Source organism: Neomonachus schauinslandi, chromosome X (genome assembly GCF_002201575.2).
Source record: "Neomonachus schauinslandi chromosome X, ASM220157v2, whole genome shotgun sequence".
NCBI lineage: Eukaryota > Metazoa > Chordata > Mammalia > Carnivora > Phocidae > Neomonachus > Neomonachus schauinslandi.
Genome location: NC_058419.1, coordinates 114,764,914 through 114,787,389, shown reverse-complemented (window position 1 = coordinate 114,787,389; position 22,476 = coordinate 114,764,914). Strand labels below are relative to the sequence as shown.

The 22,476-nt window shown below is 43.7% G+C and overlaps 1 protein-coding gene across 4 annotated transcripts in view; it reads right to left on the bottom strand.

Annotated features, from left to right (window-relative positions):
- The window catches only part of PIR (pirin), a 99,662-nt gene that overhangs the window by 69,442 nt on the left and 7,744 nt on the right, over positions 1-22,476 (bottom strand). For all 4 annotated transcript variants that reach the window (XM_021681096.2, XM_021681088.2, XM_021681105.1 and 1 more), the window contains one exon: positions 17,034-17,126. In XM_021681096.2, coding sequence (XP_021536771.1) covers positions 17,034-17,126 — 93 coding nt within the window. The remainder of the gene's footprint in view (positions 1-17,033; positions 17,127-22,476) is intronic.

Here is a 22,476-nt window from a genome sequence, read left to right as displayed (position 1 = left end):
AACCCAAGTGAAACATCAAATGAATTCATATAAATTAAAGCCAACTTTTCCAGGGGCATGTCCATACTAAATCTAAGAATGGAAAGAAATTCTGTGCTGTCCGAGAGAGTAGCCACTAGCCGCGTGTAGCTATTTAAGTTTAATTAAAGTGGAACAAAATTAAAAATTCAACCCCTCAGTTACACTAGCCACATTTCAAGTGACAAACCCCTGGTTCTCCCCTTCCTTTTAGGTAATCAGCCTGCCCACAGAAAGCCAGTCCATCTGGGAGGGGCCAGCCCCCATGGCCGTGGCCTTCACAGGTCCAGCACAGCCGGTGAAATCTGAATAAAGTCTGCCTAAGTTTCGCCCACATACGGTATTTGGAAGCTCAGCTACATGCAGATAGAAGTCACATTCTCCAATATCAGCTTCATCAGAAATAAGGTATTTTTTCGTGTCTGCCATCTTTCTTACTCTTTCATCTTCTCAACTGGCTCAGAATTCATGTTGGGAAAACAGGCCATCATTTACTCTGCCTTCTCATACCCCAACCGTAGGACAATTAAAGACCTGCCTACTGTCAAGCTGTTGAAATCTTATATTGTAGCCTTATACTAAACCACCTTCTTCCTGAGCCAACTTTATTGGATGCCAGTTCCTGAAACCAAAGACTTATATAGAGCATTTATGACAGGAGAAATCAGGGCTGGCTGACATGAGGGCCCTCCATGTGTCATCCTGCCAAACAATGACACTGAGGTACACTCTGTACAGAATGGTCTCAGCAGCAACCTTTATCCCAGCAGGTGACAGGCAGACAGCTACGGAAATTGGAGGCTCTAGGTTGGGATGGTTAATTTCCTGTGTCAACTTGACTGAGATACACGGTAAAATGGAACTTGCTATACTAATGGCAAGGATGCATTTTCCGATAAACGGTATTGGAACACAACTGGCCGACCGTATGAGTAAAGAGAGTAAGCCCCCACTATATACGGAAATGTGTTCCAAATGCATAGAAGATTTAAACGTTAAAAACACACTTCTGAGATCTAAATCTACGGAGACAACAAGAATACAAAATGTCAGCACAAACCTATCTTTGTGGTGTCTATTATGATAGCAAAAAGACAGGAACAATCCGGATGATGGGTCTACTAGGGTACACTCACCTAATTATGGTACAGCCATACAAGAAAATATTACGCACCTGTTAAAAAGTGACGTAGATCTCGATTCACTGACACGGAAAAATGAAATACTATTTAATCAAAAAAAGCAGGTTACTGAACAGCAATTTTATTTAAAGAGGTCACATACAGTGATGAGTTTAAATGGGTTCATTTTAAAAGATTGTATCTTGTCATGTTACGGTGTGCGTGGAGATGCCCGGACGGACACACCAAAATGTGGACAGTGGTCTTCTCTAGAGGGTGGAATTGCAAGTACATTTTATTATATCCTCTTTCCGCTTTTCTGATAGTTTGGGTCTTCTGCAAGGAGTAGTTTACTTTTTTACAACGGAAACAACTTTTGTATCTTGCGAAAATAAAAAGATGCTACCACTAATCAGCGAATGAAAAGAAGTGATATGCTCTATTCTGCAGAGATGCTGGTGAATATTTGTTCCCTCTTTAGGTGAACGGGGACTGGCCAGGAAGGCTGTGAGACAGAAGGGAAAATACAAAGAATTGGAAGAATAGCGCCATACTATGTGAGAGGACAAAAGTAGTTAGCTCTGACTTTAAGACGTTGCTAGACAGAAAAGACCTAGAATTAGTATAGAGGCCAAAATAGGAATGAAGCACTTAGGACCTCATGCAAAGCTTAAAAATGGAAGAGGACAAATAAAAAGCTTCCAAATCTCAAAACAACCAGTCAAGCTAGAAGGAGCAGTGTCTAGAATTGCTTTCCTTTTCCTGTTACGCATGCATTTTTAATTAAAATAACTGCATAATAAAGGCAATTTTCATTCTGTTTGGGCTGAAGCTTTGGGTTCTAAAAGGAGTCTCTTTCAAATCGTATTCCTTCCATCCCCAAAGTTTTTTCAATTACCCAAGCCTAGGGATTTTCAAGTTGTTAATCATCTAAAAATATGTCAACTTGAAAAAGTAAATTGTGGTGAGCATGACTCATTTAAAGATGAAAATTTACGCAGACACCAAAAGAGGTTTGCGTGCGTGTGTGTGTGTGTTGCAAGTTTTATTTTAGAAAGCAATGTCAACGCTGTTTCTAAAAGACAGAAGACAGTTATCTCCACTTTTCCTCTACTTTCTCAGTGTGGATGTCCTCTTTTCTCTGGTAATACAAGAGTAAACACCATCCTAAATACTAGAAAATCTGAATTAGAGAAGTCTGGTCAATGAAGCTTTACAGAGTTCATAATGCCTGCCTTTTACTACTTAAAGCAAAAACCCCATACTTTTAGCCATTGGGAGGGAAAAAGATCAGAAACCAATGACCCCTTATTTATGACTTTTATTTTATTTATTTATTTTTCTCAAGTGCTATAAATGCTACACTGAGACTTTAAGTATAAATTAATGCCTGCAGCGGATTTTTTTTTTTTTAAACCCAAGCAGTACTCTGAGTTGACACAATCCAGATGATTTTTCAGGACATTACATAATCTCAAACACCTGGAGAATGGCCGTGGGTGGTTGACTGAACTGGGAGTGTTATGTTTAAACTCAAGAGTTGCGTGTGTCTCATTAAGAAATCTGTAATCTGAAACAGGTGTTTTCTTTTTTTTTTTTTTTTTTTTTTTTTTTTTTTAAAGATTTTATTTATTTATTTGAGACAGAGAGAATGAGAGAGAGAGCACACGAGAGGGGGGAGGGTCAGAGGGAGAAGCAGGCTCCCCGCCGAGCAGGGAGCCCGATGCGGGACTCGATCCCGGGACTCCAGGATCACGACCTGAGCTGAAGGCAGTCGCTTAACCAACTGAGCCACCCAGGCGCCCCTGAAACAGGTGTTTTCTTAAAGGACTTGCCATGCGCCCTGATCCTGCTCAGTCCTTTCCCCTTCTTAGTCCTAAACTTTCCATGCATCTTCACGAAAACACTTTGGCTTCCTTGTCAGTTCTTACTTCTTGTTACGTTCATATATTCGGGAGGAGAGAGACACAACACCAAAACAGGAACAAAAGAAAAGTGGCACTTGCGATGTGAAATTTAAGAGCTATCAATTAATTCTGAAGAATTACAGCACAAGACAAAGTAAAGTTTGTTGTTTCTTTCTGGCTGGTATTTAGAAGGACAAGTGTGATGACCTCATTCAATGTTTCTCAATGCAAGACTTTTTCTTTAAAGCAAAACGTTTATATTATAGATAAAACTATGTTTACTTTTCATTTCCACGGGCCCCAAATGGTGGCTTTTTTTTTCTATTGGTAGCTGAGTAAGGAAAAAGAGAAAAACAAAACAAAAACATGGGTTGAGCCCATGGCTGTTGAGAAGCCAGCGAGGAACATATTGCATAATAGAAGCGGCTAGCAGGTCTTCGAGGATAGAAAGGTAATGTTCGAATCCATACAATTAAGGACCCACGTTATTTACAAAAATGTTTTAATTACTTGGGCAATCACCGAGACATCTGGAATATTACCCCACTAAATAAACTCATCCAATCCCGACCCCACATAAACACCTTCACAAGGGCCAAAAGGCGGTTTTCACACAAAAGGAAAAGATAACCAGCACCATTTAGGTATTCAGCCAAATATTTTAAAGCTCTACTGGGTCCTGCCTTGTCATTTCCTGTCCCAACCCTGCCCCGGGGCCAATGCTGCAGGGACTCCCACCGCACTGCCCCCTGCTGGCGGGCCCCAGTCTTGGAGAAGCACTCAGGCTCTGGGGCCCCTGTTGGAATCTCAGGTTTGCCATTTACCAAGTGTGAAAGGTGGAGCCAAGTCCTTTAACTTCTTGGAGGCTCGGTTTCTTCGTGTACAACCGGGACCTAGGAGAGGAGCTCACCAAGTGTGGTGAGTACTAAATCAAAGTGCCTAGCACGTAAGTGTTCAGTAAGTTCTGGAACCAGCACACGTGCCACACTCCTGCTAGCACAGATCCTATTCGTGGGTCTTCCCTCATGCTTCCTGGAAAGTAGTTCTCCTGATATTCTCACCGCTCACTTCCTCACTTCATTCCGGCCTCTGTTCACACATCGTCACTGCCTGAGAGGACACCCCCCAACCAGCCCGTCACATTGGTCCGTCTCTTCTTTATCCTCCTGTGCTGACTTGTTTCTTCTTCCTCGATTTTTCCCAAAGGGACACTATACCATACAATTATTTGGTTATTCATTGTCTGTCTTCCCTAAGAAAGCATAACCTCCCTGAAGGTTCCAGCCCAGTGCTGGCACTAAAGAAAGATCTTCAGAACGAATGAATGGATAGCAGCATCTCGTATCTGCATGGCATTTCAGCATGGACAAAGCCCTGGATTCTGAGAATGTATTATCTACATATCAGTGTTGAAAACAGCGCGGCTTAGTGTGCTTAAGTTCACGCCATTAATAAGAGCAGAGCAAGGACTTAAATTAACATTTTGTCTCTGAAAATAAAACCATTTCACCCTCCCATGCCGCCTCGCCATCTTGGCAGCCCCGCATATGCTAGGAGATCTGATGGGAGTTGCAAAATCAGCCAGGACTGGGGCGCCTGGGTCATTCAGTCGGTTGGGTATCTTGATTTCAGCTCAGGTCATGATCTCAGGGCCGTGAGATCAAGCCCCACGTCGGGCTCCCTGCTGGGTGCGGAGCCTACTTAAGATTCTCTCTCCTTCTGCCTCTGCCCCTCTCCCCTGTTCATTCTTTCTCTGATGAGAGAGAGAGAGAGAGAACGAACCAGCCAGGGCTGCCAAGTGCAAGGGCTTTAGGCGAACTGGCCACCTCTGGCAAAGAAAGGTCCTTGTGCTGTTGTATGCAAAGCTGAAAACAGGCCTCAGGAGTCCTGGGTGAGGTGGAGAAGAGGAGGATGGAGGGACAGGCAACCGCAGGTTCCTGAGAGGAGGCACTCCCAGGATCCTTCCTTGGTATGGACATGAAGAGCCCAACAATGTCTAACTACAGAGAAAAGAACAACTGACTTTATTTAGGCAATTTTTCTTTTATATTTTTCTGTTGCTCCCATTCGCAAATGTCTCCCAAACCTACCCATTCTCCTTTCCCTAGGAGTAAAATATCTGGAATCCACATCAAGGTTCGATAACAATTACATTCCTGAATCCAACTACGCAGGTGAGCTGAATCACGGACTCCCTCAGAACCTTCCAGGTGCTTCTAGAACCCTGGGGAGAGGCCAGGAATGCCCTTTCTCTTCAAACCCCACTCAGGATTCAACCTTTTGTGGAATCTCTTCAGACAAACTACCGCTGGCTCCTCGTGTAATCATCAGGCTGACAGCACCTACATCTCTTAAAACTGCGGTCAAGGTGTTCACGCACATTGTGTTATCATTCCTGTGTTATACTGAAGGGGCCGCAAGGGAATGGTTTGCCAACTTCTATGATGACCCGAATTTCCCACATGCAAAAAAAGTGTTGTGTCTGCAGCCAGGGTGAGCAAGTGGATGGTTGGAAGTATTGTTGCTGACGAGTGCCCTCTGCTGATCCTAACAGTGTGTGCTCGCTGTTTTTGTCCCATCGGACCTCACGCAAAGAGGGCTAGGCCTCACGAATAGAGCCGCTGATAACTAAGCATGTCTTCTAGCACGTGCGTAGGGTCTCTGCTTCAAGACCGTGTGGGGGTGGCAGGTTACCATCTGGACGTCAAGAGACCAGCTCTGTTGTGGTGTAGAGGGAAGGTTTTCTGCCCCCACGGTCTCTAGTTAAAAGCTGTCAAGGCAGACACCTAAGAATGAATGAAGGTTTGGGGCTCACAGGGCTCTTACCGAGATGAGTTTAAGGGATTTCCCTCTTGTTTTAATATTCTATTAAGATTTCATTTTAATATTTAATTTCATTAAGTAGCTGACATCTTTAGATGGGTGCATTATTCTTATTCTCTGATTCAATTCATTGTAAGGATTTAACTTGTCAAACTTGGCCAGTGTGTTCATTGTGCTTGATGTTACTGGGTCACACTTCTCAGGTTTTGGACTTCAAGAAGCAATAAAAACAACAACAAAAAACAACCCCCCAAACAAACAAACAAACAAAAAGAAGCCATGAAAACATTTTATAATAAGGGGGCCTGATAGAAGGATGTCAATTTTTTATCTTTTGCCTTTTTTAATAAACTTTAGGGGTAATTTTAAATCTTTCTTTTTTTCCCCTTTCTTTGCAGCTTGCACAGGGGAAATGTCATCACAAACTCATAAAGAGGAAGTTAGAAATCACCCAAAAGGAACACAATGATCATCCCTTTCCGACCTTCAGGGAGCCACCACTCTAGCAGGGGAAACTCGACTAAAATATGCAGATAAAAGAACTTAATACTAAAAAGAAATACAGGGGCGCCTGGCTGGCTCAGTCAGTGGAGCGTGCGACTCGATCTCGGGGCTGCAAGTTCAAGCCCCACGTTGGCTATAGAGATTACTTAAAAATAAAATCTTAAAAAAAAGAAAAAGTACAATGAGTCCCTGTGGAAACACAGGAAAAAAGATTAATTCTGATGAGCAAGAATCTGAAGGGATGGGGGAGTCATTCATGGAGGAGGCAGCCCCCCAGTTGGTCCTTAAAAGATTGCACTACTTGAGGGGGGCGCTTGGGTGGCTCAGTCCGTGGAGTATCTGCCTTAGGCTCGGGTCGTGATCTTGGGGTCCTGGGATCGAGCCCTGCATGGGGCTCCCTGCTCGGCGGGAAGTCTGCTTCTCCCTCTCCCTCCTGCTCATGGGCTCGCACTCTCTCTCAAATAAATAAATAAATAATCTTTAAAAAAAAAATTGCACTACTGGGGAAAAGCTGGGGTGTATGGGGCAAAAAAGTACAGAGAAGGAGAAAAAGAATTTGTAGGCTGTAGTAAAAGGCCAGAAACAATTAAAGCATGGTTTTGTTAATTATCATGTTATTACTAGGTCAGAAATGGTCTTGTGGCTGCAAGAAGTGAAATGACTATCCTTAAACATCCAGGCGGTGAACCAACCTCATCCATTTCCTCACTGAGGTTCAGAGAAGAGCATTACTTTGCACTTACAGACAGGAAGTTGGAATCCCTGAACCACAAAAGCACTGGGTCCCACAGTAAGTAACAGAGAGACTCTTGAGGTGTTCACAGCTGGGGATCCATGTCACAGGTCCAAACTCATTTCTAATGGTATTAACTTGACAATGTTTTGAGACAATATCAGATGTATAGAAGGGGAACTCTGTTCCAGAGGGAGTGGTAGCATGGAGAGTGGACAGGTGTGGGCCTGGGATCGGATGGGCCCCCCCACACCCCTACGTGGGCTGTGTGACCTTGACAAGTCACCACTTCTGAGCCTCTGTTTCCTCATATGTAAAATGGGGGGGAACAATTCCTACTTTTCAGCATTGTTGTGAAGCTTGGAGGTAACGTACAGAAGGCATGTGGACCTTCTCATAAAGCTGGTAGCTCATACTGCATGGCAAATTTCCTTCGGGTTTAGTCCCATATGGTCAGGCATTTCATTTTTTTTTAAAGATTTTTATTTATTTATTTGACAGAGAGAGAGAGAGAGAGAGACAGGGAAAGAGGGAACACAAGCAGGGGGAGTGGGAGAGGGAGAAGCAGGCTTCCCGCGGAGCAGGGAGCCCGATGCGGGGCTCGATCCCAGGACCCTGAGATCATGACCTGAGCTGAAGGCAGATGCTTAATGACTGAGCCACCCAAGCGCCCCTCAGGCATTTCATTTAAAGAGAGTCTATTGAAGGAGAATTCTGAAGCAGCTTGGCTAATAGTGTTGAAGATTTACAAGGAGTTTAGTTTTTTTTCTAAAAGATTTATTTATTTTGGGGGGGGGAGAGGGAGAGGGAGAGAGTCATAAGCAGACTCCACACGGAGAGCGGAGCCCGACACAGGGCTCGATCTCACGACCCTGAGATCATGACCTGAGCTGAAACCAAGAGTCGGACGCTTAACCGACGGAGCCACCCAGGCACCCCGGCAAGGAGCTTTGCATCACGTAATGATCTCTGTTCATTTACTCTGGACTTAATTTCAGTCTCACTTCAAAAGCGTTATTTAGCGACATGAAAGGAGGTTTAATGACTGGTTTACGGTCGTTATCACGTCCCCTCTTCCAGAAGTGTCTACTTAAGAACTCTAGGAATGTAGTCTCTCAGACATGAGTGGTTTCTGTTTGTAATTGTAATGGGGTGGGGGCGGGGCAGATGGGGAAAGCTGCTGGGAATTCATATGGATTGCTTTTGAAGAACATTTCAGTTCACTGCTACTTTCCCGCGTGTGACCCGTGCTTCTTGACATAGGCCGGGGTTGGATTCTCTGCTGTGGGAACAGGCCCCTGCACTGCAGGATGGTGGGCGGCATTCCTGGCCTCTCCTCACTAGATGGCAGTGGCTCCCTCCAGCTGGTATTAACCAGAAATGTCTCCAGAAACTGCCACACTGACCTCATGGAGGCAGGGTCACCCCTGGTTGAGAACCTGACACACACAGTCTCAAATCCCAACTTTTAGACTTAAGATGGCGCTAATTTAGAAGGACAGCATTAACTTGGGAGTGTCGGGATAGAAAACATTGGCCATCTGTTCGTAACTGGAGCTCAAGCACTGCTGTGAAGACCTTCCCCACTAACAGCCCAACCTATAGCTTTAATCCCACCCCAACCCTACACATCCAATTTTTTAAACATGTATCCCACAGAGCTTTTATTTTATTTATTTTTTTAAGTAAGCTCCATCTAGGCCCAACGTGGGGCTTGAACTCACAACCCTGAGATCAAGAGTCACATGCTCTTTTTTTTTTTTTTTTAAAGATTTTATTTATTTATTTGAGAGAGAGAGAGAGTGAGAGAGCACAAGAGGGGGGAGCGGGAGAGGGAGAAGCAGACTCCCTGCCGAGCAGGGAGCCCATTGCGGGACTCGATCCAGGGACTCCAGGATCATGACCTGAGCCGAAGGCAGTCGCTTAACCAACTGAGCCACCCAGGCGCCCAAGAGTCACATGCTCTTTGCCGCTCCCAGTGATTGTGCTCTCTCAATCTGTCAAATAAATAAAAATCTTAAAAAAAAAAAAGAGTCCCATGCTCTACTGAGCCAGCCAGGCTCCCCGCACCCCCTACACATCCAATTTTTAAGTCTGACTCCTTACTCACTATTTCTAGTGTATCCCCATACCACGCCCTCTACCTTTTCCTCCATTGTCCAGAGACTTGTATCTGATTCCTTAAGGTTGTACTAAATGGCCAATTCCCCCCGCCTTGAAACTCTCCCAGACCTTTCTGTGAGAAATGCTAGCTTCTCCCTCAGAATGTGAAACTTCATCAACGGGACTTCTCTTGCTCCCCCTTAAGTGTTTTCTGACAGTCTGGCAAACTAGAAGTCCTCTGCCCCCACCCCTTCTGAACTCACCTTCACGTGTGCGTGCACGCTTGTGCACACGCGCACACACACACACACGATTCTAATTTCCTTTTGGCCAAGGAAGTGTTAAAGAGGAGAATGTCATGCTTTTTAATCTGAGGCACTCCTTTACATTTTGTGGGACCCTCTAACGGCACACAAATGTCTCCTAAAGGAAGCTGCCCCTGGGTCACCCTCCCCATTACACACTGGCATACAGTATTAGCTTAACTGGTGGACTGGTTGATTTTATGTGGAGAGGGCAGACCCAAGTTGGAGGCCTGAGCACGAGTTCCCAGAGGGCCAGGGGGCATCAGGATCTTCACCAGCCACGAGAGCACTGTTGATCTTCAAATATGATATGTGAAGAGGGAATTCTGAAAATAGTGATATTTAAGTAACCAACACACGTGGCTCAAAACTGCAAAGGTACCACAAGAAAAAGAGGGTTAGAGTGAAAATGAACTCTTTCTCATCACTCATCACTCAACCTTCCCTGGAAGGCACAGGCCCGGCTTCCTGGGTGTCCTCTCAGAGGTAATTTAGGCATACCCAAGAATCAGGGCCTAAGTGGGAATCCCCCAAATGTCCGTCAAGAGATGACTGAATAAACAAAATGTGGCAGATGCATACAGTAGATAATTATTCAGCCATAAAAAGGAATTAAGTTCTGACACGTTACAACATGGATGAGCCTTGAAAACATTTGCTAAGCGAAAGAAACCAGACACAAGATGCCACATATCGTAGCATTCCTTTTATATGAAATGTTCAGAATAGGCAACCCCATAGAGACAGAAAGCATGGTTGCTACAGGCTAGGGGGTGTGGGGGTGGGGAGGGACTCTCGGTGAGTATGGGCTTTCTTTGGGGGTTGATGAAAATGTTCTGGAATCAGTGGTGATAGTTGCACAATATTGTGAAAATACTAAAAACCGCTAAATATTTTCAAAAAGCCTCATGAGTATGTATCTGTATCTGTCATTAAGCGTTTATTTTCTAAGCGCCATCTTTTGGACTTGTAACGTGAATTTTTGAATTTTATTTTCTTTGCATTAATGTAGCACGTAGAAATAATCACTTATTAAAATAGCCCAGCTTGCCCATAATACCAATGATAATAAACCATTTTTTTTAAAGATTTATTTATTTATTTGAGAGAGCGAGAATGAGAGAGAGTACATGAGAGGGGGGAGGGTCAGAGGGAGAAGCAGACTCCCCGCCGAGCAGGGAGCCCGATGCGGGACTCGACCCCGGGACTCCAGGATCATGACCTGAGCCGAAGGCAGTTGCTTAACCAACTGAGCCACCCAGGCGCCCAATAAACCATTTTTTAAAAATAAAGGTAGGGGCCCCTGGGTGGCACAGTTGGGAGTCTGTTGAGTGTCTGACTCTTGATTTCGGCTCAGGTCATGATCTCGGGGTCGTGAGATCGAGCCCCGAGTTGGGCTCTGGGCTCAGCTCAAGACGAGTCTGCTTGGGATTCTCAATCTCCCTCGCCCTCTCCCCTTTCCCTGCCCCCCACCAAGCAGGCTTGCGAGCACACCCTCTCTCTCAAATAAATAAGTCCTTAAAAAAATGCAATAAAAAAATTAAACAGAATAAAGGTATAGTTTTTTGTTTTTTATATAAATCCTACACTATGCCACAATAATTCTGTCACTTTCCAACTATCATGGAGATTATTCTAGATTAGAATGGATCAAGCTGTGGCATTCTTCTTAATTACTATGTAGTATGTCATGTATATGTCATTGTATGGACACATGTGTTTAAACCACTAGTTCTCATCTGGGGGCCATTGGGTGGCCCCACTCCCCCAAAGCAGGCAATATCTGGAGATATTTTTTGTTGTCACCACTGCAGGCCTCTAGTGAGTAGAGCCCGGGGATGCTGCTCAACACCCTACAATGTACAGGACAGCCCCCACAGCAGGTATCCTCTCAAAATATTACTAGTGCCCAGGTTGAGAAGCCCTGATTTAAGCAGCCCATGATCAAGGAGAATGTAAATTATTTCCAATATTTGCTTTTATAAATGATGTTGAATATGCCATCTTCCAAAACAAAACTTCCTTATATGTCATTTCCAGACACATAATGATTCCCCTATTATTTTGGACACTTACTTTGTTCCCCTTTTTTCCAACTTTTTAAAATTGGAATAAACATTTGTACAGTAAGCCTTTGTTCTTACTTTGGTTTTTTTTTTTTTCCAGAAAATTATTTAGACTTCTAGAAGTAGGATTACTGTGCTTAAAGGGGCATAACTTTTTCCTCTGAGATATACGGGGAGGGGATATTTCCTAGGAAGGGGATATTTCTCCTAGGAAGGGGATATTTCCCCCATTCTATCTGCTTATTGCTTTCATGCAATAAAGTGAGTGATCTTCGCAGAGTGATTTTATATCCAGCCACTTACTAAGAGGTTTTGGTTGATACTCTTAGCACAGAGAGAGGTGAAGGTGGCTTTCGCTTCCTTACTATAATCTGTTGAGCCTCAACTCCAAATCATGCCAAACACACACAGAAGCTAAAACCTACATGCGTGCACGGTAAGCACAGCTTCTGGACAAATCCTGTGCCCTCCATCCTCCTTCAATCAACATCACCACCCAAAGCTGGATGTGGCCATTGTAGGGTTTGCTTTTAGTACTGTATTACCTACAAATAAATAATTTTTCCTCCTCCTCTCCGACAGCTGTGCCTGAGTAGCTCCGAAGCTTCCAGAGCCTTATTAAATCGTAATGGTGCTGGCAGAGAGTCTTATCTCTTTTTTTCCTCAAATTAGCAGGATTAAGTCTAATATCTCAGTGTTAAGACACAACACGAGAAGTTCACTGAAGAGTCTTCATGATATTGAGAAAGTACCCTTCTTTCCCAGTTTTCCTAGAGTAAGTTTTTGTCTTTGCAAAATGGGTTTTGACTTTAATCAAGTTTTTTGTCCCCCCCAACCCCCAGCTTGGCTTCAACAATTGCTATGGCTTGGTTTTGAGAGTACACAGCAAGCTAGAAAAAACAGGCTGTGTGGGCTCGAGGTGTGAATCACCAGCACCCTTCCCTTCCTCACCAGGATATGGTCCAGGCATTGCATGCAAATGCCGCTGGCTGCCATCCAGCGAATAGGAGTGTGGCCTTTCCGACGGGCACACCCTTGCAAACAGGACCGGTCTGTTCTCCTGGGCAAAATCAAAAAGCCTGCTGAGGCTTGTAGGGAAAAACTTGAAAAAACACTCCCAAGCCCAGCTAAGAACATAAGCGACGAGGTCATCCTTAAATGTCCCTGAAGTATGATGGTTTCGTAAATGTCCCCACAGGGGAGTGACAGACCATGCCGCCTTCCCCGGGACTGAGGGGTTCCCGGGAGCATGGGACTTTCAGTGCTGGAACCAGGAAAGTCCTGAGGCTGTAATTTAAAGGATGATTTTGAAAGGCACAAAACACGTTTCTTCTCAGAACAGGTGAAAAATTCATCAATGGTGCACTGAACTTCAAGCGCTGCTTTTTCGAGCTAAACTAAACTTGGGCAGGGCATGGGTTTTTCAGATCATTATGCTTCTGATTGTTCATAGCCGCCCTAAGCAAATCAAGATATGATGCCTGACCAGAAATAGGTAACTACAAAATTATTCCACCCTTTACCACTCAGGCCTTTTGAAAACAGGGCTCCCCAGAGTCCTAACTCCCGGCAGGAAATACTGAATGCATTTTCCCCCCTTGTCTTGTGACCTCCAGCTGTGCCTCCTTTTCCAGCACATTCCTTCTCCCTCAATTGTCAGGCAAGTTTTGAACAGAAAAGCTATAGTCATCCAAACCATTAAGTTAAAAAGAAACGATTACCCGCTAACTCAGTAAAATCAGGTCCTGGCTCTTATCTTATAGAATTACGGTATTTCTGGTTTCGAAGATTATCTAGATGGGCGCTTCTCCAGTCTTACTGCAACTCGAGGATGTTGATGAAATGCAGAATGTGCATCCGCAGATCAGAGGGGGAGCCTGAGGTCCCAGTTTCACAGTTCACACTCAAGGTAATAAGAATTTTGTAGGATGATATTCTCCACGTTTCTTTGATCACATATCACTATTAGTTTAAGAAGTGAGCATGCACTCCTAATGTATATATCTATTTATATTTTATATTCATGTGTTAGTACAACAGAATTGCACTTTTATTTTAAAAAGTTAATGTCCGTCAGCACGGCACTGACCCACGTAGCTCCCAGCCTGTTTTGAGGACCACTGATCCTGAAAATGCACCCATTACGTCAACATTCAGGGAATGCTTGTATTTCTCCAGGCATAAGAAAAGAGAGAAGAGAGAGAGAAACCGCGTGAGCAAGCACAGAGGGACAGTGAGAGGGAGAAGCAGACTCCCCAGTGAGCAGGGAGCCCGATGCGGGCCTTGATTCCAGGACCCTGAGATCATGACCTGAGCCCAAGGCAGACGCTTTACCCACTGAGCCTCCCAGGCGCCCCCTAGCTCCCTTCTTTATACTAATTAGCCTTTTCAAACTTTATACCAAGCCTGTAGAAAATGAGCCAGGAGGAGTTGATGAGAGCCTACAAGTAGGCCCTGTTTTGAACTGCAGACTTTTAACATTCACATTAAGAGGCAGAGGAGCCCTCGGCTTACCTACACGCCTGGGAAAAGCGGATACAGTTGATTCTAGTTTTTCCCGATAGTTCTATAAAGTTGCCATGATCATCAGATTCATGAACACCGAACCAAAGCTCTTGGGGAAATACAGGGTCTGGTCCCCTGGAGCCTCTAACCACAGCATTTTCATCAACCAATCAATATATAACCTTGTTTTATGTGTGTTTCTGTTTAAAGATACCTCATTTTAAAGGTATCTTTACCTTGACTCATTAGGTCAAGGTAATGACTCATTAACACTGAACTCAGCAAGCAGCCCTCTATCTCAACCCTGAACAGAACTATCTAACACACCTCCTTTCTCCAAAAGGCACAACACTGCCTTCTTGCACTTAGAACGCTAGACAGCACTCCAGCACTATGCTTGGGAACTATTTTAAACAGTGAACTCACCAACAAAAAGCACAGCAGTGTGGCAGATGTGGCACTGAGTAGACCGCAAGGACACCTGTTTACAGTCGGAGCTGAAACGAGAAGGCAGCGTGGCCTCGTCCGCCCTCAGCTGGGAAGGCGCACACTGACCGGCTCTGCGCTCGCCCACCTAAGACAGTACCTGAATCCACACATAATGAGTATTGACTGTAATTATAACTTCAGTTTTAAGGAAGGAAAATTCTTACTCAAAAGTCAAGGGCCAAACACCAGTATGCTACAGCTGAACTCCTTCACGGTTTAAAGTTGAGCACCTTACAATTTATAAATTGCGGTTTATAAAGGCAATTAAGTTTCCTTTTCCGTAATGGAAAAGAAAGCAATGTATGCCATCATTCGTTTTATTTAATATACTCATCGTCGTTAGCAAAAACTCTTCCTTATCCAATTAAATTCAGCCGGGAGTTACTGAGTATCTCCACCTGCAGAACATGGAGAGGTGTGGGATTATCTCAGCTGAAGCAATTTATAGTCCTCTGGACTATGGGAGGGGAGGTTGAGGCAATTCCTAACCCTAATCCCTGACAGAATATGATCGAGGCCACCGTAAATGTCTCATGTGCATGAGACTAGTAAAAACAGAATGCTATGGGGACCCAACGAAGGAGAAAGTGCACCCTCTTGAGATTGTCCTATGACACTTGATGGAGACAATGACATCGAAAAAGACTTTGAGGGGTTAGTACGATGGTAACGGAGCTGCGTGAGGAAGCGGCGAGAATGTCCTGATACCAGAAGCAGAGGAGCACTGTGGGGAGACGTGTTCTGGGAACCGAGTCAGAATCCAGCATGGCTGTAGGGTAAGTGAAAGGAATGGTCTCCATTCCTGTTGTAAGGCAAGACACAATGCCCCCAGAGTGCTAACAGACAAGAGAACTGGAAGGCCAATGGCTATGTGAGAAAGGGAGACCGGTCCAACTACCTTGATCCTTCATATTATTTCCAGAAGCTTCTTGGTTTACTCAACATTTACACTGCAGTGGTTAACTCTTTACTGGTCCATCTTTCACCTCCTTAACCAGATTATGAATTGGAAGCAAGTGCCAAGCCTCCTTCTTCCTTAGGCTCCCTCCCTCCGCCAACACCCACGCACACACACCCAACCTACAAAAGATCGCCTGACACCAATATCTTCATGTCGCCAGTCTTTAGCAAATATTTATTCATTCAATAATTGGCTTGACAAACACACTGTGTCCTAATACAGGTTCTTCCCACGGAGCAGATGGCTACATGTTCTCATTAACTTTCCCTGCGTTTTCCCAGAATAGAGGTACATGTGGAGAATGAGAATCTTTTAAAGTGCCACAATATTGCATTATACATTTTTATCTCCTTATCTAAAACTGAAAATAAGTGTTCAGCACAATCGCTACAAATCTTACAGTTAAATTTATAAATGTATTGGTATGACCTTAAAAATCCTAATTTTTAGGCTGTGTTCTATTTCAGCCCTTGAGTCTATAATTCCTGAGAACTGACTTTAAATTACTAATAGTGTTCTTTGGATTGTCTTTGGAGTTTAAAATATTACATGAGATTAAACATTTCTGAATATTCTTGAAGAAAAACTAGTTTTCTACATAAAATTATTTAAATTACATCTTAAATTGTTTCTTCTCTCAGAAATTATTTTAATTATATAAATATTTTAAGAAGCCCACTCTTTTTTTATTTATTCTTTTTAGAGGTCGGGGAGGGGCAGAAGGAGAGGGAGAAAGTGAATCCCAGGCAGACTCCATGCCCAGGGCATGAGCCCCACATGGGGCTCCATCCCACAACCCTGAGATCATGACCTGAGCCGAAATCAAGAGTCCAATGCCCAACTGACAGAGCCACCCAGGTGGCCCAGAAGCCAATTCTTGTTCTTTACTAACTGCTCAAATAAAAATGTCTCCAGTGGCACAAATTCAAAGAATATTAAAAACAGTAAATATTTAAATTTGAATATACTTCATGTAAAGTATGCGGCTTGCCATAGTAGCTAGTCTATAACTAAGAACTTATACATTAATTTAACTATCATTCATTGTTTCTAACTTTGAGTTTTCTATTAGAAGTGATTACTACGGGCACCTGGCTGGCTCAGTCAGAAGACTATGCGACTCTTGATCTCGGGGTCGTGAGTTTGAGCCCTACACTGGGTGTAGAGATTACTTAAATAAATAAATATTTAAAAAAAAGAAGTGAGTATTAAATTTTGAGGCGCCTGGGTAGCACAGTCGGTTGAGCGTCCAACTCTTGGTTTTGGCTCAGGTTGTGATCTCAGGGTCATGAGATGGAGCCCCGAGACAGCTCCGTGCTCAGCTCAGAGTCTGGTTGAGAGTTTCTCTCCCTCTGCACCCCCCCACTTGTGCACGCTCTCTCTCTTTCTCTCTCTCTCAAATAGATAAATCTTTACCAAAAAAAGAAATGATTACTAGATGTAATAACAGAGGCAAATTCAAAAATACTCACTTCTGCAGTCAAATTATTTTACTTACTGTCTCAAAACCTCGATGTGGGTGATCAGGAAATCCGCCTGGTCTACCTCCTTTAAATTCATCAAACAGTAAAAATGGATCCAGATTTTTTAACTGAAATAAAAAATTAAATCCAGCAGATTAGACATGCCTTTTAAACCACACTAGTAGTAGCTAATATTCATGGATAGATCTAGCAAAACTCACTGAAAACGACATAGCTAATGAGAAACTTTTGCAGTGCAAATTACTTTCAGGAAAGAACTACTTACACACACACACACACACACACACACACACACACACACACACACCGGCTAACTTAAAGAGCTGATTTTATAAGAAGTACAAAGAGAGGAAAAACATTTCATGATCATCTAAGATCTAAATGGTTAAGCACAAACAAGATACTGTCTATCCTGAACAGATGCAAAAAATCAGTGATTGCATTATCATAAACGTTCTGGAGGAAGACAATTTAACACATATGTTAGACTACTCCATCTGGGCAAAGATACACATGAAATTACAATGGGAGATGGGCTGAGGATAGAGGCCGAATCTTAGAGGAGTTGGGGTTTTATCCTGAAGGTGACGGGGTTTTTTTTGGTTTTTTTTTTATAATGCATAACACTTTTTTTTTTTTTAAGATTTTTATTTATTTATTTGAGACAGAGAGAATGAGAGACAGAGAGCATGAGAGGGAGGAGGGTCAAAGGGAGAAGCAGACTCCCTGCCGAGCAGGGAGCCTGATGCGGGACTCGATCCCGGGACTCCAGGATCATGACCTGAGCCGAAGGCAGTCGCTTAACCAACTGAGCCACCCAGGCGCCCAAGGTGACGGGTTTTAATCAGAGGTTAAGAAGATCAGATTTAGAAAGATCACTCAGCATTCAAGTGGGAAGATGGTTGGGAGAAGGAAGAGACAGGAGACAAAGAGTATTCAGAAGGCACTTTCACTAGTCCAGGCAAAAACACAGGTCCACTTAGGCAACAGCAGTAGAGATGGAGAATGAGAAACAGGAAGAGCACTGGATGCCCCCCAGATCTCTAGCTGTGGTGCCTAGGAAGATGGGAGCGGCATCCAGAAGCACAAGGAATCTAACAGAAGCCGCAGCCCTGAAATAGCTATTTTAGGTAGTCATTTTAGGTCATGCTGACTTTGAGATATCTACATAAATGTTATCTGTTATCTGTTTTAACTATGTATCGTTAGTGTCCAGTATATTGTACAAAAGGTCGAAGGCAACTGAAGATAAATCTCGAGCTCAAATGAGAGGCAGAAACAGATCAGGCAGTCATCAGCGTGTCTTGGTTATTCTCAGCCATTTGTTATTCTATAAAAATTTTATTAAATTTAAAAGCTTATAGAAATAAAAATGTTGGGACTTCTGATTGGAATCACTTTGAGTCTATGGACCAACTGGGAAAGACTGGCCTTTTTTTTGAGAGAGAGAGCGCGCGCACATGAACATGGGGAGAGGGGCAGAGGGAGAGGGAAAGAGAATCTTAAGCAGGCCGGGGCTCCATCCCATGACCCTGAGAGCATGACCTGAGCTGAAATCAAGAATGGGACGCTTAACCGACTGATCCACCCAGGTGCCCCTAGGGAAGGTTGATATTCATATAATATTGACGTTTCCTATACATAAACATAGTTATCTCCATCTATTTGGGGCTTTTAAAATGTCTTTCACTAGGATTTGTAATTTTCTCCATAAAGACTTTGTATATATATATTTTAAAGTTTTTGTAGCTAACAGTTTTAATGACATCGTAAATAGGATTTTTAAATTATGTTCTTGAACAGTATATGCTACTAGGGATTAAAAAATGTGAATAGAAGAGTGATTTTTGAACATTGCTAAGCTCTTATTAATTTTAATAATCTATCTGTAGCTTCTTTTGGGTTTTCTTTGTGGACATTCAGATCACCCGTGTATTTATCAATAAGCTTTTGCCCAGCAGTTCACGAATTACTTTTGCTTGCATTAGATTAAAACTGTGGCAGGCTGCCGTTTTTCTGGGTTTTGCTGGCCTCCACATGGCTTCTCATTCTCCAACCCAAGCTGAAACAGTGGCCACTATCTAGGACATGCTCATAACCAAGGACAGGAGCAAATGGAAGCCAAGCCAATAGTACGCAATCACATTAACATGTCCCATTGGTCACACCATGTGACATGGCCAAGCCCAAGGCAGGAGGAGGGCACTTAAACCCTGCCTATGGGACTCACAGGTAATGTACCTAAAAGTGGGGGGGGAGTGTATAATCCCATGGGGGGGTGGGCAGTTAATATTTGGGGATAATATTCCAACTAACACCCATCAGCAAATAATGGGCTTTCCCCTTCATTTTCTTTTTTTTTTTTTTTAAGATTTTATTTATTTGACAGAGAGACACAGCGAGAGAGGGAACACAAGCAGGGGGAGTGGGAGAGGGAGAAGCAGGCTCCCTGCAGAGCAGGAAGCCCGATGTGGGGCTCGATCCCAGGACCCTGGGATCATGACCTGAGCCGAAGGCAGACGCTTAACGACTGAGCCACCCAGGCGCCCCTAGATTTGTTGGGTTTTTTTTTAAGATTTTATTTATTTATTTGACAGAGAGAGAAAGAGAGAGAGAGAGAGAGAGACAGCGAGATAGGGAACACAAGCAGGGGGAGTGGGAGAGGGAGAAGCAGGCTCCCCGCGGAGCAGGAAGCCCGACGCAGAGCAGGAAGCCCGACGGGGGCTCGATTCCTGGACCCTGGGATCATGACCCGAGCCGAAGGCAGATGCCTAACGACTGAGCCACCCAGGCGCCCCTTCATTTTCAATCTTTACACGTTCTGTTTCTTTTTCTTGTTTTTTTGCAAGCTAGCGCGTCTACAACAATGCTGAGTAGAAATGACAGTAATAGATGTCCTTGTTTTCTCCCGGATTTTATATAGATTGCTTTTTCAAGATTGACCAGCACACAGGTTGTTTAATGCAGGCTTTCTGCAGATTCCCTTCATAAGATAAAAGAATTCCCCTTCCATTTCTAGTTTACTAATTTTTTGAATATACACAGTTGTTGAATTTTATTGAATGCTTTTTCTGCACTATTGAGATGCCTTTTATTTCCTGTAGTCTCTTACTGTTGGTAAATTATGTAAATAGATTTTCCAACATTAAAGTAAATTTGCTACATTCCGACAATCCAAACTTTGTGGTGATGTATTATCTTTTTTATACACTGCTGTATCTGAGTGGTTAATATTTTGCTTATGATTCTTGCAAAAATGTGTATAAAAGCGATCCTTTCACTTGCTGTTGTCATCTGCTGCTGACTGCAAGGCAATGTCATTTCATGAAGTGAGGGGGCACTCCCGGGAGCCTCATCTCCTGTATCTGTATCTTAAATATTGGGTGAAATCTGTTTGTAAAATCATCTGGACCTGTTGTCTTTGTAACAGGCTTTTAAAATACTGACTCCATTGCCCTAATGGCTATGAAACCATTCAGAGTTTCTTCTTTCTTTCTCACTGTTTTTGGACTCTAAGACTTTCTCCAGCTTCCCAGCAGCTGAGCTAATTACATTTTCAAGTTACGTGTTTGTTTCAGGGTATCTACTGGATCATGCTGCTAGAAATGAGAGTACTAGACCCTCTCTTTGTCCCTGGCTCTGGTTTCTACTCTTATTTTCACTCTCCATGGGAAAACACACACACACACACACACACACACACACACACACCCCATATACTGTGCACACACATAAATTCAACAAGCTGCTGCAAGTTTTTCACGTAACCAAGTCTCAGTTCCTTCACTTTAAAATGTGGACTGTCACCCATAAAAAGCTGGGCCCCTTTGAAGCCCATCTCAGTCGGCGTTTCATGTAGTGAAATATTAAAAGGTAACTTTCATGAAAAGGAAAACATTTACTGAATTCTCCCCCAAGTGCCCAAGAGGGCACATCAACCTCAAGGTCCATTTCAAACCGCCCTCACTGCTCTCCAGCACATCCCCAATATTTCCATCTCCTCTCACTCAATTCCTCACACCCTCATACCCTCTCACCTTCTGGAATGGACTCTCTCTCCCACCAGGAACTCTCCTACCCCTTCCAGTGAAAATAAATCCTGGATCTTTTCAATTTTATCCTGTCACTCATAACTCCACTTCAGCTCAATGAAAGCCCATGAATGGAACCAGGGCTGGGAGGAGGAGGGTGAAAATTCTCCTCTCATATTATTTCTTTTTCCTCTCACAGGATAAGACGTAGCTGAAAGGACTGGAAACAATGAACGGCGAGCAGCTGGTCCAATGCCTGGAGCGCAGTAGGTCTGACACAGATGGGTGGGGATCTGCTACAGCGCACCAACAAGTCTCTGAGCCACAGTTTCCCCACATGCAAAAAAGGCTTCAGATGGCTTCTTAAGATGGCTTTTTAGTTCTACACTATTAGGGTTCTATGATATTAAAATGTGGGTAAAGAGGAGATGAATATGTATTGCTTCTTGGTATCAGTTTGGCGTCCAACAGATAGGTGAAGGGCATGAAGAGGTAGAAACTTCCAGTTACAAAATAAGTCAGTCATGGGGGATGGAAAGGACAGCCTAGGGAATACAGTCGATAACACCTGTGACAACGCTGTCTGCTGACAGATGGGGCCCAGGCTTGCGGTGGCGAGCAGTTCATAATGGACATAAATATCAAATCACTGAAGCTAACAGACCATCCACTATACCTTCAGCAGAGAAGTAAAAATACTGTAACACACACACACACAAAAACTAAAAAAAAAAAATGGAAAGAGTTTCACATGAGCAAATATGGCCTGCTGTTAAATAAATCGTGAAAAGCTGAGGTTCCTTCTTGCCAAGCCCACTCTCATCACCACCCACCGCTCACAGGACGATAGTCATCACTTGGCAAGGACTGTTTGTTCTATATCGATCGCACATTCGAACCTTCTGGCTGCCAATCCACGATGCAGGGACAGACACAGGAAGAAAGGTAGCACGAGGAAAAGCCTGCAGAAGCCGGAGGCTGGCTGAGGAGAGCCAGAAGGATGAAGTGTTTACGGCCAAGAGATGGGGCACAAGTGGGAGACACTCTTCCTCCAACAAGCAAGAGTATCTTGCATCAGACTGCTGTACCGAAGTGTGATTTGCAGGGTTGAGTATCAGGCTTTATTAAAGTTTCTAACATTCGAGGGGCGCCTGGGTGGCTCAGTCGGTTAAGCATCTGCCTTCGGCTCAGGTCATGATCCCAGGGTCCTGGGATCGAGTCCCGCATCGGGCTCCCTGCTCGGCGGAGAGCCTGCTTCTCCCTCTCCCTCTGCAGCTCCCCCTGCTTGTGCTCTCTCTCTCTGTGTCAAATAAACAAATAAACTTTCAAAAAAAAAATAAATCAAGTTCCTAACATTCAGTAAACATTTAGCAAGTATTCAAGGGCATGTCAAGGGCATGCCTTATGATCTGTAGGCAGGATTTGA